The 17,998-nt window shown below is 44.1% G+C and overlaps 1 protein-coding gene across 1 annotated transcript in view; it reads left to right on the top strand.

Annotated features, from left to right (window-relative positions):
- The window catches only part of LOC149859560 (uncharacterized), a 197,853-nt gene that overhangs the window by 35,528 nt on the left and 144,327 nt on the right, over window positions 1-17,998 (top strand). Inside the window, 1 exon segment of the mRNA XM_090057903.1 lies at window positions 2,089-2,273. Within this exon segment, the coding sequence (XP_089914029.1) occupies window positions 2,089-2,273 (185 nt within the window).

The raw sequence follows: 17,998 nt of genomic DNA, 5'->3' as shown, positions 1-17,998 counted from the left end.
TGCATGCTGCAGCTGCGCACACGCATGCAGCATGTATTGCTGACATTATCGGCTTAAAAAAGGCTGATTGCTGATGCTGTTAATTTTCCTTTTATTGGTACCAATCTGATATGGACTGATATATCAGTGCACCTCCATAGGAAGAACTTACTCTCTGAGGGTGGCTGAGCATTGGAACGGGTTATCCAGAGTGGTTGTGTAAGTTCTATCCCTGAGAATTTTCCAGAGCAGGTTAGACTGACACTTTCCTGTGCTGCTTTAGTCAAGGTTGATCCTGCTTTGAGCAAGAGGGTGGACTAGATCAGGGGGCATCCCAAGGAAAGCGGGTGGGAAGAGTGCTCGGGCTCTGGCCCAACGGCTGCCCTTCCCTCCCCACTGTCTTTCCCTGCGGAGGGGGGTTTGGCAGGGAAAGCAGGTGGCAAGAGGGCGGGTGGAAAGAGGGCAGTTATTTTGGCTGGAGGGCCCCTTAGGGAGTTTTAGTGACCTGGAGTATCATAGAAATTAAGAGCTGGAAGGGACCTCAAAAGATCAAGTCCAGCCCTCACCCAACCCCCGCCAACAGCTCACCAAAACTCTCTAAGTGGCCCCCACATGCAGCCAGGTGGTTGGGATAGGACTGTGGGTGAGTGGGGCGTAGCATCCAGGAGTGGGATAGGCAGATGGGCCAGGGTTGGGAGCAGGATCATGGGGTAGTGACAGTGTGGGGCCTGGGCCTAGGGCAGAGCTGCAACTCTGCCTACACGCCCCGAGATGGGGGCTGGTTCTGCAGGCAAGGGCAGGCAGCGAGTGGATTGCAGGTCTGCCCCGGGCCTCGGCCCTATGCTATCACTGCCCAGTGATCCTGAAATCTGTATGGAGACTGGCCAGGATCCGTGTGTGCAGGGTGCACAGCTGGGCTCATGGGATGGGGTTGTGGGTGGGCGGGGAGTCATGTTTGGGAGTAAAACAGGCAGGTGGAGCCTGGGATTGGGATTCTGGAGTGGTGACAGCGTGGAATCGGGTCTGAGGCAGAGCCCTGATCCACTCCCCGCACGCCTGCGGAACTGGCGCCATGGCCAGGTGGGACCAAGGGGCCCACAGATTATATGTTGCCCACCCCTGGACTAGATCTCCTGTGGTCCATCCCAGCTCTATTAATGTAGGTTTCTATGACACTTACCATCATGTAACCTCATTGTCAGTTGCTTAGGACTTTGCCAGACTTCACCTGTTTGGCTGAAATTTCGATACAAGATGTCTGTCTGAAGCCAAATCTCACTTTTTTTTTTTTTTTTTTGGCAGCCTACACTCTTTTGTCGTTTTCAGCCAAAGCAGTGCACCTATTGCTGAGAACGAAGCTCAGGAAAAAATATATGTGGATTTACCCATGTTAAAATTGTCAACCTTTTCCTTAATAAGTACTTGGGCTCCTGTGTTTTGGAACAATTGATTCTGCTTGGCTGGGGAGATAGCCGGTATCCAGGGATGCGTTTTGGCAGTACCTGTGAAGATCCACTCCAATTTGCCAGGATTCTTTTGTTTTGGGGGAAAAAAAAATCTCAATTCATGTATGCACAGTGCAGACTCCTTTTGATTTTTTAGTAGCTAAAAAAAATCTCTAAAGGTTCTGCCTCTGTGCATATTGCATCCTTTCACAATACTTGTGATGTATGCTGACCAGACCGTACATGGGCCATCTCTACAGAGAGGCTTAGCCCTTCAGACAAGCATGCTATACAGTCTTAATTTTGGTATTTCCTGTCTTTTAATGTAGATTATTTTAGTATATTGTGTGGTAGGCTTCAGAGCAGCCACACAATATACTAAAATAATCTACATGAACAGACAGAGCAGCCATTGGATAACTCTTGCTGGGTTCAGGGTCTGAATTCACGCCAATAAGCTAAAAAGATTTGATAACTTTTGATCCATGCAATTTTGTTTCTTAATAATTTCCGCACCCCATTCCCAATCCCAAACCCAGCCATGGTTCCAAATCTTCTCTTTTATTATGTAGAAATCAGGTGTGAAGTATTACTCAGTACAACTCATTTTTTTGGCAGTGAAAAAGAAGCGCCAAAATAATTGAATTGTACCTTATTTCTTTAGGTGCAAGGCCTGGCAATGGCACCAAATTTGCCCTGTACCCAGGACTCCTTCCTTTAAATAAGAGGACCAAACAAGACGGTGTGATGAACATGCCACTACATCAGATCTCTGTCATTCCAGCTCAGGATGTTACCTCTTCCAGAGTCTGCAGGAGCAAGACCAAAGACAAAGAGAGAGAAGAACAGGTAAGTTTCATTCAATTTTTGAGGGTGTTAGCTCATCTCATTGATATCTGATTCACTAATTCAGCACAACTTTCACACCAAAATTCCATGAATTTAATTGAGAGAATTCTTGAATTTGGGACCCTTTTTCACCTTTGTCGTCATAGTTGTCATTTGTACAATCATCTGTGCAAGGCTAGAGACAGCACAATGGCAAAATAGAAATTTCAAGCGTTTGTTTTGCGTGAGACTTAAAATCAGCTGCCAACTGTATATTTTAGGTCTGATGCCATTATTAGTGTGCTTGTAGTGTCATGGCCTCTATTAATGGTTACTTGTTGCTCATTTTGGAACAAAATGAGACATTGTGGTTGTGTATGTAACTGAGTTCTGATTCCCTGTTGTATTTCACCTTTGCATTTTTGCAGACTATGCTTCTGACAATGATTGGAAATGATATTGTATTTTGCACTGAATATAATATCACAAAGGAGAGATGTACACCTTCTACTTCCCTGAGAAGACTTTACTTTTGTTCCTTATTTTTGTTGTTGTAAATTGAGAAAATAAACTGAATATTTCAGCCCTTCTTTGTGCACAGAAATACAGAGCGCCAAAAGAGCAAGACTCATTGAATTCCAGAGAACAAACTGTCTGACTATATTTTCTTTTCTAGCATATCATGTCAGTGCTCCTATTCAGTCCCTGATTTTAATTCAAGCCAAACTCTCAGTTTAAACCAAAACTTTTATTACACATTTATGTTCTAAAGTACAGCATAATGTCTTGAGTTTTGTATTATTTAACCAATTTTGAAACATTTTAGAGGGATTTTTAAGCTTTCATGTTAGCTAAATAAATAGAATAAAAACCCACAGAGAACAGTCTAACGTAACTGGGCTTTATAGAAGGTTAGGATTAAATGTTCAGTAACAGCCCAAATCTGGAGAGTTGTAAAATGGTATAAATTACAAATTGGGTATCACTTAAGTGGCAAGAGTGAATAGCAGGAAAAGCAGTTAAAATAATAACCTGAGAGTGTGAAACAAAGGGCTAAGACAGGGGAGCATATAGCCATTCAGGGACTTTTTTTGTAGAAGAGAGTTATGTCCCCTCTTTCCCACAGTCCTCCTCTTTGTCTGTCTGTCTGTCTGTCCCAAAAGGGGAGAGGTGTGCTCCTTGCCCTGCACCAAAGTTATGCCAGTCTATGCAGGAGGTGGGGTATGAAAGGGGCGAGGAGAGTAGTTCTTATAGGATGAGGGTTTTTTTGTGGCAGCTGCCTTTTTTGGCATGTGCCAGTGCCCATTGACAGCCTGCCCCCTTCCTTGTTAAGGGAGAATGCAGGCTGCCTTTCACTGGGATCCTCTAAAAGTGGGGGTAGCTCTCTAGTACCTGCAGGCTGGGGAGGTCACCTATGTAGCTTCCCAGCCAGGGGCCTAGAATGCCTGTATGTCCCAGTCCTGACCTAGTTTTCCAGTGCTAAGACTTTCTGTGATAGTCTTAGTGCTGCAAATTAATGCTTGACCATGCTGAAAGAAAGCAGCCCCTGTTATCCTGTTCTGCAGAAGAGAAGACTAAGGGATAATTTAATAGCAGCCTTCAACTACCTGAAGGGTGGTTCCAAAGAGGATCCAGGGGTTGGCAATGTTTTTGGGCAGAGTGCCAAAAACACCTGCAGCCTTGACTCGTAAGATGTTGGTGTGCCAGGGGTGGATGGCAGGGGAGCCGTGAGGGGCCTGTTTCTTGTAGTGGCAGTGCAGTACAGGCCCCTTCCCCACCGTTTCCCCCCAAACACATGCCAAGCAAGATGCCTTTGTGTGCCACACTCTTGCACCCATGCCAGGGGTTCCCTACCCCTGAGCTAGACTGTTTTCAGTGGTGGCAGATGACAGGACAAAGAGGCAACACTCTTAAATTGCAACAGGGAAGTTTAGGTTAGATATTAGGAAGAACGTTCTCAGGGGAAGACAGTAAAGCACTGGAACAGGCAACCCAGGGAGGTTGTGGAATCTCCATTCTTGGAGGTTTTTAAGACGTGGCTAGACAAAGCTTTGGGTCAGATCTGGTTGGGGATGGTCCAGCTTTGAGCAGAGAGTTGGACTAGATGACCTCCTGAGGTCCCTTCCAACCCTATTTTTTTTAATGAATCTCTTCTACAACTTTGCTATACAAATGCTTAACTGTTGGGAAGTCAACATGATAACTTAGCCCATAGTTTATATTTGCAGTTTTTGAGTTTTTTGCCTACATACTTTTAAATATAAAGGAAAAAGAAGACTGTTTTTAAGCCTTGAGATTCTTAGCTCTGCAAGTTTTTTTGTTTGTTTGTTTGTTTGTGGTGTTTTCTTGGTGGGTTTTTTTGGATAGATGATCCTACTCAAGGTTGACATGATTTATGCTGCTTTGAACCAGTTAGTGTAATCTACAGATCCATTCCTAGCATCTGAAGAAGTAGACTGTTGTCTGTGAAAACTTGTGACTCTGAACTGGTTGGTTTCTCAGGCGCTACCTTGCCATGACTTCTGCTGGGTTGGCTCGTGTAATTGTGTCTTTGGTCCCTGGGCCCAGGAAAGGAGCTAGTCTTTCATGATTTAAAGGAGCATATATGTATAATGCCTCCCCTTAGGAGCGTCACTGAAGTCTCTTGCTTGTTACCTTTTAGCATGTGGAGTTTCTTTCAGTTCTGCTTTAAGTAGGCATTTCCTCCATTACAGTATGCTTTTTTGCCTTTTCACTCCTTCAGTCCTCCTCCATAGAGAAATGTTTGATTCTGAGTAATACCATCAACTCCAAGCTGGAAGATAAGAGTTTATCTTACTCCCTAAAGGTGCACTAACATATTCCCTCTAGCTGGGGACATAACATTAGGAGTCAGGTATAAATCCCAGCTACCTGTAGGATCTGTTTATCCTCTGGTCCCAGGAGTGAAAGTCCCAAGCCCATTTCTAAACCTGTTTCCTACAGAAGGTGCTGTTGCTTTCAGCATTAAGAAAGCTTCTATTTATTTTCTTAATGGGAGTCAAATTGCTTTTTCTTCTGAGTTACTGGTACATTTTGACATCCTGGGGCCCTTAATAAGGAGTGGGATATTGGAGTCAGGACTGGACAAGACCAGTTTCTTTCAAGGTAAGGATTCTATGAATCCCTGCAGAACAAAGGAAAGATACTTTCAGGAGAGACAAGGACTCTGGAGTCATCTCAACTACTGTATAAAGGATTTGTAGTTTCCAGATGGAAGCAACCATTCATATCTTGTATGAACATGGTGTTATCATTTCTATTGGCATGTTCACCAGTCTGCACTTTCAGGTTCCATGTAGTTGGCAAAACTTTCTGGTGGAGGGGGGCAGAGGGGAGTCAGGCTTTTAAACCTCAATAGAAGATAAGGGTTTTAAAACCCAGCTGCCACTTCTCCCTGATGCTCAACTCCAGCCTGGTATGGTGAAAGCCTCCCCTGTGCCAGAGCCTGTGGTGTTTGATTTGAAGTGTGGCATGTGCAGACCTTCCTCAGAGTACCACGTACCAACTGTGGCGTAGTGCAGGGAGAACTCCTGCAAGCTGTAGGTTACCACCCCCAATTTACTCCGGTAAACCTAGGGTTTATATGGTATGTGCAAGGCATACACATACCTGGTGTTTTGTTAAGTCCTCACCAGGAAGAATAGTGAGGTATAAGCTGGACCTCAATGTGTTGGTAAGTGTTTACCACGAGTAGGATGTCAACTGATTCTAAGAAACAAAAGCGAATGATCTGTACACCTCATTTACACTCTGTGGGGATACCTGGGTAGATAGTGCACAGATTTATGAAGGTTGGCTGGGTGCCCAAGACTATGGACCACTCAATAGTCACTCCTAGCAACTAGGCTGAGACCAAATTTTATCACTCTTAGAGCATGATGCAGCCTGTTTATACACATCTGGGCTGTCCAGCTTGAGTGGCTAGGGGAGCACATGCAGCTTGAAGCCCCTTCCCTTCCCCCTTGATGCTTCCTCGCAGCTGCACCATGCTGTACTGTGTGGTCTCCTCCTACTACCTGATACCCGTATGGCCCTCTCCCACATGCTGTACCATGCCATGCAGTGCCCTTCCCTCCCACAGCTCCATGTGGTGGGCAACTCCCACTATACTGCACTGGGCCTGCTGAACCCCCTTGGCTGCAGGCTCCCTCAGCTCTATGGTCCACACGACCCTGTTCCACTCTGGGGGCAAGAAGCAGAAGCTGGAGGAGAGATGTTGAGCCTGAGACCCATGTGGCAGTAGCAGAAGAGTGATGGAGGGAGCAGTGCCTGGACTGAGAGCCCGGGGGCTGCAAGTTAACCATTCAGGGACCAGGTTTGGCCCACTAGTTGGATAGCCCTGTTCCAGGTGATTTCTACTTTACTAGGTCTTTGTTGCTTGCCAGTGTGCTGCTGGAGGTGAACTACTTGCATCTGATAAGTCTGGAATATAGCTTGAACTGAGGAAATAGAGGAGAATTCTTCCATGCAGAGCACAAATCATATTTCTTCATCTTGTAGCCAGGCCATGTATTAATGAAGTGTCTGGTCATCAATTTGGTAACTGTCTAGAAGCCAATAGAAGTGTCCATATACCAGGGTAAATTTTAATTCAAGAGGGAACGTGGCATATGAACCAAACGGTTTTCAAATAAGTGTAAACAGTCTAAATTTTTCCATGAGCTGACTGCTACGCTCCTGAAATCTTTTGGCTCTTGTGCCAACATGTGCCATGTCATTTGCCAGTGAAAAGAACAAGCCACAGTTCTATGTCAATAGATTTAGTTAAAATGTCAGGCAGAGATATATTGACAAGTGCATTCCTAAGGCATGCGTTTTGTTGGTTTGAAATGGATTTGATCTGCTTTTTTTAGTTTATTACTCTTCTCTTGGAAGAACAGGGTGACAGGTAGGGCTTAGTAGGATTTCCAGGTAACAGATCAAAGTGTGTCTTTGGGGGAGGCAGGGGCATGTTTACACCTTTCTAGTGACTTCTAGGAATTTGCAATATCAGATCAGGCCAATGATCTGTCTTTTCCCAGCTTCCTTAAATCTCCAACAGCCAAAAGATTAAGAAGCATCAGCCAAAGGTTTAAGAAATAATGAGGCAGACAATCCTGCATTAGCATGGTTACAAGGACAGCTTCTAAACTTCAAGTAATGTTTCTCTTATGCCCTGAAGTATGAGCATTTCCCTCCTCTTATTTTGGTATTCTTTATAATGGACATGTGAGTTTCCTCATTTATCCTTATAAATGCAATGCAGTGCAATGTAAGAAGAAGGTGGGATTTTGAATCAGAAATTTCAAATAAACTCTGTATCCTGTCTGGTGCTTCAGATCAAGATACAGCTTCATTACTCCAGCTCAATGTGGATTTCATTGCTATAAGGTGAATTTCATGAGTTGATGATTTGGGATTAGGCTTCTTGGTAATGAAAAGCAGAAAGAAATCCTTACTTTCTTGTGCATCTTAACAGAAGAGTTTTTGGAACTGTAGTCCCTTGGTACAGGTAGCTGTACGTATATCCGTATGTGTATGGAGATGTAGATATGTATGTGTTCCAGCGTGCTTCTGTTGAAGTTGGTAGGGGGGAAATTCTGTTGAAAGGGGGGTGTCCTCCATTTCTCCTATAAGCCCTTGGAGGTTAGCAAAGTGTAGTAAATAGTTTACTTTAGGTTTTGGCAGATTGACTTATGATTTTCAAGATTTTAATTTAATTTAAAAGTGTATTTTAAATAATTAAACTACTTTCCCTGTGAAAATCCAGGTCATAAATGGATTATTACTCTTACATTTAACTGACATGACCTATTAGGTTTAAAGGCTATTAATAACGTCATTAGCTTCTTACTGAGGCTTCACTGGGAGCAAAGTCCTACTAACCTGACTTGAGGAATGGTCACTGCTTTGGTCATAAGGTGAATTCAGCAATAGCGAGTAGGTATCTTTTAATATTATCAGATATATTCAGTACTGGGATTTGAATGGGAATTAAGAATTTCTGCTGAAAAGTTGCTACTTTTTAAAAAAAAGTTATTTTAAGGTAGGTGAGAAGAACCTCCTCATTAGCTAAAATGCAGTGATTGTATCAGTATTCTTTAATCTATAAAATGCTGCCAGAGTCGAGGGATTTTCTAGAGCAACACTTGTTTTATTGTTCAAAGATAATTTGTCCATTACAAAAGTTTCAGTCAATACATCTAGCTTTAAAGATCCATTTTTTTACTTTTTTTTTTTAATTCTAGAAAGAAAAAATCATGTTTTTCATATAACCTTTTACAAGCTTATTACCCTGGAAGTAGCGGTGGAGAAGAGGTGATATGGAAATCTGTTATTTGAGGCTTTTCCTTAAGTTCATCTCAAGTGTATTACATTTATACTTAATAATATTTTAATGTTTTGATTCATTTGGCTTAAATTGAAAAATCTGTAAGTAATTGCACAACATTAACATTCTGATCCTTCAGATCTCATAAGTACCTAAGAGTTGGGTCTGACCAGTATTTGTATGGCAGATATCCAAGAAGAACCACAGTGCTGATTAAATAATGTTGATATTTTGGGGTCAGTGGTGCCTTTTCTTCAGTCATTGCAGTTCTAGGACCCAGACTGAGCAGTAATCGGTACTGAGCTGTTGGAGGTACATCTTTCAGATGAGATGTTAAAACTAAACCTGAGCAGCTACAGTCTTTAAAGATCTCGTGACACTTATAATAGCAGAGGTGGGTGTTGGTCAAACTTGAAATTAAATAAGTACAACCAATCTGTTTAAATACCTCTTCCTGTTTTTGAAATGATAACTTCTTGTCCTGACTTAGTGTATTTTTTTGCTCGCATTTGCAAGTCCATGGAGATATAGAAGTCTTTTTATTACATAATCTCACACCATTTACTTCTCAAAGCAGCCTTCTCTAAGGTGGTGTGTACAATGTGAACCCTAGAAATATGGCATAACAACAGCTTAGAGAAGACACAGATAAATTACATGTAGTCTATAAAGCATGAAGGTCCATTTTCTATAGATTTAATATGGTATTAGGTTAATTTAAATATGCTCTTCAGAGCTTGCCTTCTTGTTTAGCATTCCCTTGTGCGGTTCATTGGCTGATTTGTTTGTATCGGATTTGGTTGACTCTTTCTCTCTTGTTCCTTTAGAAAGATGGATGTTGATGGTGAGCTCAGATGTTGAGCTGAGTAGATTTCTAGAGTTGGAAGGGACCTGGTAGATTATCGGGTCCGACACCCTGTTTGAGGCAGGAAAGAGCGCTGGAGTTAGGTAACTCCAGCCAGATGCCTGTCGAACCTCTTCTTGAACATCTCCAGGGTAGAGGAAAGCACCACTTCCCTTGAAGTCCATTCTATATTTTGGCAACCCTTACCATAAAGAATTTCTTCCTTATGTCCAATCTAAATCTGTTCTCCTTCAGTTTGTGGCCATTATTTCTGGTAACCCTGAGAGGTGCCCTGGTAAACAAAGTGTCCCCTATTCCCTGCTGCCCTCCCCTGAAGAGTTTGTAGGCAGCCACAAGATCACCTCTCAGCCTTCTCTTGCGAAGGCTGAAGAGATTCAGATCCATCAGTCTGTCTTCATAGGGTGTTATCTGCAGGCCCTCAACCATATGAGTAGCCCTCCTCTGAACCCTCTCAAGGTTATCTGCATCCCTCTTGAAGTGCGGCACCCAAAACTGGATGCAGTACTCCATCTGCAGCCTCACCAGTGCTGCATAGAGGGGAATTATCACTTCCCTAGACCTGCTCATGATACTCCTGCTGATGCAAGAAAGAGCGCAGTTAGCCTTGCTTATTACCTCGTCACACTGGTGACTCATGTTCATTTTTGCATCAGCCAGGACTCCGAGATCTCTTTCCACTGTTGTGGTGCTCAGAATGGTATCTCCCAGTTTGTAGGTGTGTTGGAGATTCTTTCTTTCCAGGTGCAGCACCTTGCATTTATCCTTGTTGAATTACATCCTATTCTGATCTGTCACTTCCCCAGTATGTCCAAATCTGCCTAAATTTGTTCCCAGCCCTCCAGTGTGTTAATGTGCCCCATAGTTAAGTGTCATCTGCAAATTTGGACAAGGTGCTTTCAACACCATCTAAATTGCTGATGAAGATATTAAACAGTACTGGTCCAAGGACAGAGCGTTGGGGGACATCATTGCCCACATCCCTCCAGGGAGAAACACCCCATCCACCACCACTCTCTGGGCGCATCCCATTATAAGCAGTAGATTGATAGTTGTTGGTCATAGTCATAGCTGCATGTTGATTCTTTCTGTGACTGGCTGAATCCATCTAAGTTGGCCCAAATTAGAAAAGTATATTTTTGCTGGGTTCTTTGTTGATTCAGATAATTTCATAGACATTAGGGCTGGAAGGGACCTTGAAAGATCATCAAGTCCAGCCCCCCACCCAAAGGGCAGGAAATCAGCTGAGGTCATAGGATCCCAGCAAGATAAGCATCCAGTTTGCTCTTGAAGGTGTTCAATGTAGGTGCTTGAACCACCTCCGATAGCAGGCTGTTCCAGACCTTGAGGGCTCGGACAGTAAAGAAATTCTTCCTTATGTCCAGCCTGAAACGGTCTTGCAGGAGTTTATGACCATTCAACCTTGTCATCCCTTGTGGCGCTCTGGTGAACAAACGTTTCCTCAGATCCTGGTGGTCACCCCTGATAAACTTATAGGTGGCCATCAGATCACCCCTGAGCTTGCGCTTTTCCAGGCTAAAGAGCCCCATGGCGCTCACCCTGTCGTCATAAGGTCTGTTTTCCTGACCTTTGATCATGCGCGTGGCTCTCCTCTGGACTCTCTCAACATTCTCCACGTCCTTTTTGAATTGCGGAGCCCAAAACTGGATGCAGTACTCCAGTTCACCAAGGCCGAGTACAAGGGGAGAATGACGACATCCCGGGATTTGCTTGAGAAGCATCTATGGATGCAAGCCAGCGTTTTGGTCACTTTAGTAGCTGCAGCATCGCATTGCAGGCTCATGCTCATCTTGTGGTCAATGATGACCTCCAAGTCTCTTTCTTCTGTAGTGCTAGCCAGCGTAACACTGCCGAGCCTATAAGCATACTGCGGGTTTTTCTTCCCAAGGTGGAGAACCTTGCATTTTTCGGTGTTAAACACCATCAGGTTCTCATCTGCCCATATGCTGAGCTTGTCAGGTCAGCCTGGATCACCCGCCTGTCTTCTGGTGTTGATGCTTTGCCCCAAAGTTTGGTGTCATCGGCGAGCTTGGCCAGTCTGCTTCTGACTCCAATGTTCACATCATTAATGAAGATGTTGAACAATATGGGTCCAAGGACAGAGCTGTGGGGGACCCCAATGGTCACAGGGCACCATGACGATTGACTTGCATCAATTATCACCATCTGGGTCCGACCACAAAGCCATTTCTCCAGCCAGTGGATCATGGTGGACCCAAGGCCACAACTGGCCAATTTGGCCAAGAGGTGATCATGGGATACCAGATCGAAGGCTTTTTTGAAGTCAAGATATATGACATCAATCTTTTCTCCCTTGTCCAGGTGACAGGTCACCTGTTCATAAAAGGAATTGAGATTGGTCAAACAAGACCTACCTGCAACAAACCTATGCTGGCTATCCCTCAGGATGTTGGCGTTGGCCAGTCCATTAAGGATGGCCTCCTTAATAAACTTTTCTAAGATCTTCCCCAGGATAGAAGTTAGGCTGATGGGCCTGTAGTTTGCTGGATCCACTTTCCTCCCTTTCTTGAAGATAGGCACCAGATTGGCCTTTTTCCAGTCTTCGGGCACTACACCAGAGCGCCAGGAGTTTTCAAAGATTTCATGGGGATAAAAGCCTGGATGCTTAATTCTCTCTTCACTAGTTTTACAAGCAGTTTTAAAGTGTTTAGCCATCTTCTGTTTGATGTCCACGCATGACACTGAACCAATTCACAGTGAAGCAGTTCAAAGTAAGACTTGATTTTTCAGATACACTTTTAAACCATTCCAGGCAAATTTAGACCAGTTTAGCAGGTTTGTATGTCTGTCTGCTTCACATTTAAACCACGTTTAAATTGTTCCAAGTGTTGTGTGTGTTCATGCCCAAATATTCTCGGGGACCACAAGCATCACCTGACCAGCAGTATCTTGACCATGAAACCTGCTTTTGTCTCGTTTCAATGTTCTTGTTACCATTCTCTTGTGTTTTAAATGACTTATTGTTCAAACAAATCCTTGATAGCTATGGGACTTCGAAGCACGCTTCCCTGCAATACTGTCTAAATTAAGCTTTGCCTATACCAGCATAACTCAGCAAACCTCTCTGTCCTAGAACAGCAGTACTCACCGGGGTGCCCTGCTGCCTGCCTAGTCCCTGTGTGAGGAGGTAAGTGGTCTTTTCCCCTCTCCAGCACCCTGCTCCTGCCCCAGCTATTCCAGCAGTGCCTAGAGAAGCTTTTCCAGGAACTGCTGCCACTGTTGCTGCCTTCTCCAGTCCCTGTGCCAGCCCTCTCCATGTTCCCAGCAGTGCGCTCTCCTGTGAGGGGGCAGAGGCATAGACAGGAGCCATGCTTTGTAGGCCACCCCCAGGGCTGGTGGGAAGGTCTATTGGGGGGGTGCCTGGTTCATGAGACTGCAGACTCAGCAGCAGAGGCTGCCCTTTGCCCCATGAGATGCAGACCAGGGTGCAGGCAGTGGAAAGAGCGGGGCATGGTAGGGTGAGGTCCTGCCCATGACATCCTTAAGTGACACCAGCTAGATCAGTGATTCTCACCATTTTAACCTCAAGGTGTCTTTCCATAACTTTTCTGAATTTGGATCAATCTCGGTGATTTTCAACTTGGGTGTGGTAAAATTCAGAAAAGTTATGAGAGTGCTTGAGAACCACTAGTGTAGAATCAGCTTTACTGGCAAGAAACAGCCCCCTTTTACTGCCATGTACCACAGCTACTGTGGTGGTAGCAGCCCTGCAGGCTAGGCCAGTGCTCTCCAACCTTTTTAAGTAGGAGGTCACCTTTGGTGTTTAAAAGCAACCTAAGATTTACTGTGTGGTGCCTGTCCAGCAGGTAAGTCTGTGGGGGAGGGAAGGAGGAGGCAGCAGATAAAGGCTGAGCAAGAAAAAAATATTTGGGGGCATGCCTCCCCAGCAGGTAAATCCCACCTGCCTGGGGCCCCGCTCAGCTTATCCCTGCTCCTGCCTCTGTGGCACTGTCCCTCACTGTGGGGGCCTTGATCTAGCCCCCACCCCCTGCCTCCCCAGTGGACTGATCTGCTGGGCTGGGGTGCGCATGTGCATGCACGTGGGCATTCAGCCCGCCACCCATTGGCGCCATGCCCCTACTGCTGACAGCACTGCTGTCACCTGCGGGTGGTCGCTGTCTTTCCACAGCCTCTGGGGGCATACGGCATTTATGCCCCCACCCCATCCTCGGATCAACTCCAAGAGGCTCTGAGATCTACTGCAAGAGGCTCCTAGATCTACTGGTGGATCCTGTGGGATCCACTGGTTGGTGACTGCTGGTCTAGACCACTGGTTGGCAACCCTTTTAGGCTGTGGGCTGGAATGACCCAGTTTGTCAGAGGCGGATGGGTGCTAAGACAGACCTGCCACCATCACTTTCTCTGAGGTGGGACAACGAATGCCTGTAGCCAGTGCTTTTCTGTGGCAGCACTGGAAAGTGGCTTCTGCTGAACCCCCTGCTGCTGGCAAATGCCTCTGAAGCCCCTTGTCCATGGACCAGATCACATGGCCATAGGTTCCCAGCCTCTGATCTTGTCAGGTTTTCTGACGTACCACTTATGGCTTGTCTACACCATGGAGTCTCTGCTGCTATAGATAAATCGCTTGAACCTCCTAGTGTAGATGCTGATGCACAGGAATTTTCTGCTGAAATCGCTCACTTCCCTGAGAGATTCTGACTAAGCTGACAGGAATGCTTCTGTTAACATGATTGCATCTCCAGCAAGGGTTTTGCAACTTTGAAGATGTGATGCCTTGACTCCACACGTACCCAGAGTTGGCAGGGCTGTGCTGCCAGGGTGTTGTAGTGTAGGCCTCAACTTCTGTGGTGTAGTGGGTAGCGGGTAGCGGGCTGAACTGGGGTTTGGGACATCTACATTCTGGTCAAAGCTTTGCTGCTGATCTTCCAGGTGACTGTGGGCAAGTTTCTGCACCTCTGTTTCCTCGCATATAAAATGGGGATTGTGGTACTGGCTTCATCTTGTAAAGTGCTGTGAGGTCTTGAGATAAAAGTGTTATATAAGAGCTAGATAAGATTATGTGGTTTACCATGTGTTGATCTTAAGGGATCAAAGGTTTCACCAGCAGCCCAATTCTGCAGTCCACTTCATCAGGTTACACGCCTGTGCTGCAAAAGAAATCCACTGGATGGAAAGATCCACTCACCTGGCTCAAACTGCAGGATGAGGACTGAATTGTTTGAAGTTGGCAGCGTTTTAAAGCAGAATGGTTTGGTGACCTTTCTAAACTTTTATACCCCCTTTTTGTTTAGAGTGAGGTTTAGAAACCACATTGCTTGAGACCTAGTTTTGGATGCTAATTGTTAGCTCACAGTGCTTTCTAGAAACCTGCACAAGAATGACAGCAAGAGAGGGAAGAGAGGAGACCAAAAGAAAACAGTAAGAAGAGAAAACTGCTCTGGTGCATTATTTACAAAGAATTCAGATCAGATTGTTTGATTGTGCTTTGTGTGCACCTTGGATGTGTGTGTGGAAAGGAGGGAGGGAGCGGATGGCTTCTATGAATTATCAAGGGCAAGCTGAAAGTAGTGGGCTTTGAAGAGGATTTGAAGGAGGAGTCTTTCTTTATCAGTAATCATTACAAATCCTAGTAACAGCTGATGTAGCAATTGTGTAGTGATGCATAGAAAAAAAAACCTTTGAACGACCAGCCACTGCTGTTTTGCTTGTGAACAGACTTACTTGTACATGTGAGGTAAAAAAAACTCTCTCTCGGTTCGTTTTCTTTGGAGGCTCATTGAATAACAAATCCTTAGGCACACATTGTTGGTGAGACAAAAGGTATATATTTGCAAATAGGGTCAGAGGGAGAAGACAAAAGATCAAAACCCTCTGCCCCCCCAGCACAATCATTAGCAGGCTTTTATCCCCTCTCTTCTGGCACGTGTACAGAAACAGGAACTCTTACAACTCATTTCCGGTTCATACAAACATGCATGAGAATACGTCAGATCATGCATCCCATGTGTATTATAATTAACTACTTAAGTATGCGGGGCGGATAGGCTTAATATGTATTAGGTTATTGCGCTTGCCCAGAAAGCACTGGAGGTTATGGAGGGTTTAACTTCAAGGCTAAGATTGCAATTATTCTTATCTTAGCCTAAGAACTGTGGGAGCCATCAAAGAAAGTGTGATTTAGTGTAACAAAGAGATAGTAAATTTGCAGAACAAAGAGAGCTCTTGGAGTTTTTCCTTCAGTTTCCAACCCCCCCCTTCCCTCTCTCATTAAGGAGACAAGGAGGGCTGGCAGCCGTGCTTATTCAAAGGACAACACTATTGATGGGAGCTAACAGCTATTGATAATGCATTTTTAATAATATTTCTAACACATGGTCTTTTATTTTTGTTTCATCTACTTGTTTGTCCTTCTCCCTTGCTCTGGTGTCTTGAGACGCAGAAACTTGTAGTTTAATTATTTTAACTGTGCTAGGGTCTCTGACATTCAGCTAGTTCATTAAGTTGAATCTGCAAACCACCTCCCTTTCTTATTATTACACAGTTTTCGCTGCCTAGTGTTCATTAGCAATGTGTTTTACTTGAGCAAGCTGTGGGAGACATTTAGAAAAATAACTATGTAATGGAAATACTGTTGCCATTTATTTACATGATAGACTGGAGTGGTGGTGGTGTATGTATTTTCATACCCATACGCATGCCTGCCAAAGGAATGGTGTTATAGAATTTATAGGATTATACAGAGCATGTTATGATGTGCTATTACCTATTTTTAATGTCCATTAGGCCCTTTTCTTGCAATTAACTGCATGTGGATACACTCCTTAGATGCAATTGGGGCTCCATATCAATATGAGTTCGTTGCTGGATCAAGGCCCTAATTAGTCAAGCTCTGAAATTTGTTTCATCAGCCAGTAGGCTATCAGTTTGTTAAAATTGGTACTTAAAAGATTGTGCTTCTGTGAATTTATGACCTACATTCACAACAACTTTTGCCTAACTTTCTTGGAAGTGAAGAGATTGGAAAGATTTTTTTTTCTCTCCTGCAGTATTTGTATTGTACATTTATGCAAAAAGCTGTTCTAGTCAAGGGTACTTTTTGCTCTTAATGATCCATCAGTTTATATATCTTCTGCTTGTGTATCTTGACAGCAAGAGAGGGAGGAAAAATGCTTTCTAAGGCCAATAAAATTACAAGATCTGGCAGGGTGTGGACAAGGGAAGTAGCTAAGATTACATTTACCTTGTTTTTAAACGAGGCTAGATTTCAAGTTGATGTCCCTTTTATGCGCTCTCAAATATCTGAAAGGTGGTTGATAGCTTTAGAATTTATTTATGCATTTCTTTAGGACAGTTTTGAAGTGACCTTGCATAGAAAATCAAACACTCCCTGCTTCATTCTTTGCACAGTCTGGTATTCTGCATGGCTGTTACGCTCACAGCCTCCCAAGCTTAGCATCCTCTTGCCTAGAAACAAAATCGGCCACTGGGAGCTATTTACCTATTACTAGTCCCAGAAGGAAGGACCTGGTGTCTGCTACTAAACATGTTTATCTCATTGGTAGGAGGCATTGCCCCTGTATTATTTAAAGATCTAAATACATTTTTTTTTCCAGGACAATTACAAGTCAAAACACCTTTTACTTGCTGAGCAGAATGTAGCCAGAGATCGGTTATGTGATGTTAGTGTCTCAAGTTTCAGGATTTTATATTCCAGGAGTCAAGATTAGAGAGCTCTGTGTTTGCAGAGATAAAGGGAAGGATGATCATCACAGAAAGATCCAAGTTGAGGCCTTTGCATTTTTTATGTTTTACTTATGATTCTTCAGGTCCTATATCTGTATGGGGTGCTAAGGGGTGTTTTGTAGGTGGTTGTATGTAGGTTGTGGGGTGGGGGCTGGACAAAGCGTAGGATGTTCTTGTAGACCCTTTTGGAATTAACACTTCTTACTTATTTGCTTGCAGTTGCAGGGGACTGGACTTTGTGATCCAAGTGATCTCTTCCTATCCTGAATTTATATCCAGGTTTCCCTCGTTTTATGTGGGTTCTGTATGTGTGAATTCACTCTTATGCGATGACCCTTTTTATACCAAAAATTCATTATATGTGAGGCAAGTTCACTCTTATGTGGTCAGTGTGGTGGAAGCCCACAGTCAGCTGCTTTGTGTGGTACGTTGTGGGAGTGGTGTGTACCAAAATAGTCTGTGTGGATCTGTGCTCCTTGCTTATTGTCTGTAACAAGTGGTTTTGTAGTTGCCATTCCCATTATGGCTTCTAAGCATCCCACTAGCTTATCTCCTACTCCTCTCTTCTGTTGGTGAGTACCAAAATTATCTTGTAAAAGTAGTAAAAATAGGTCTGGGGGTCAGTACAAAGTCTTGAAACATACCCCTATTTGTTGCATTGTAAAGTGAGTTCCCTTTATGCAAATTTGAGTTATGTGCAGTTTTCCAGGAACGCATGTACACCATAAAGTGAGGGAAACCTGTATGGCCAAATATTTAGTCTGTAAATGGGCAGCTTGCCCATTGATTCCGGTGGACTTTTACATG

This window comes from Crocodylus siamensis, chromosome 7 (assembly GCF_052110815.1).
Source record: "Crocodylus siamensis isolate JL-2025a chromosome 7, ASM5211081v1, whole genome shotgun sequence".
Lineage (NCBI taxonomy): Eukaryota > Metazoa > Chordata > Crocodylia > Crocodylidae > Crocodylus > Crocodylus siamensis.
This window is presented reverse-complemented; position numbering and strand designations above follow the sequence as displayed.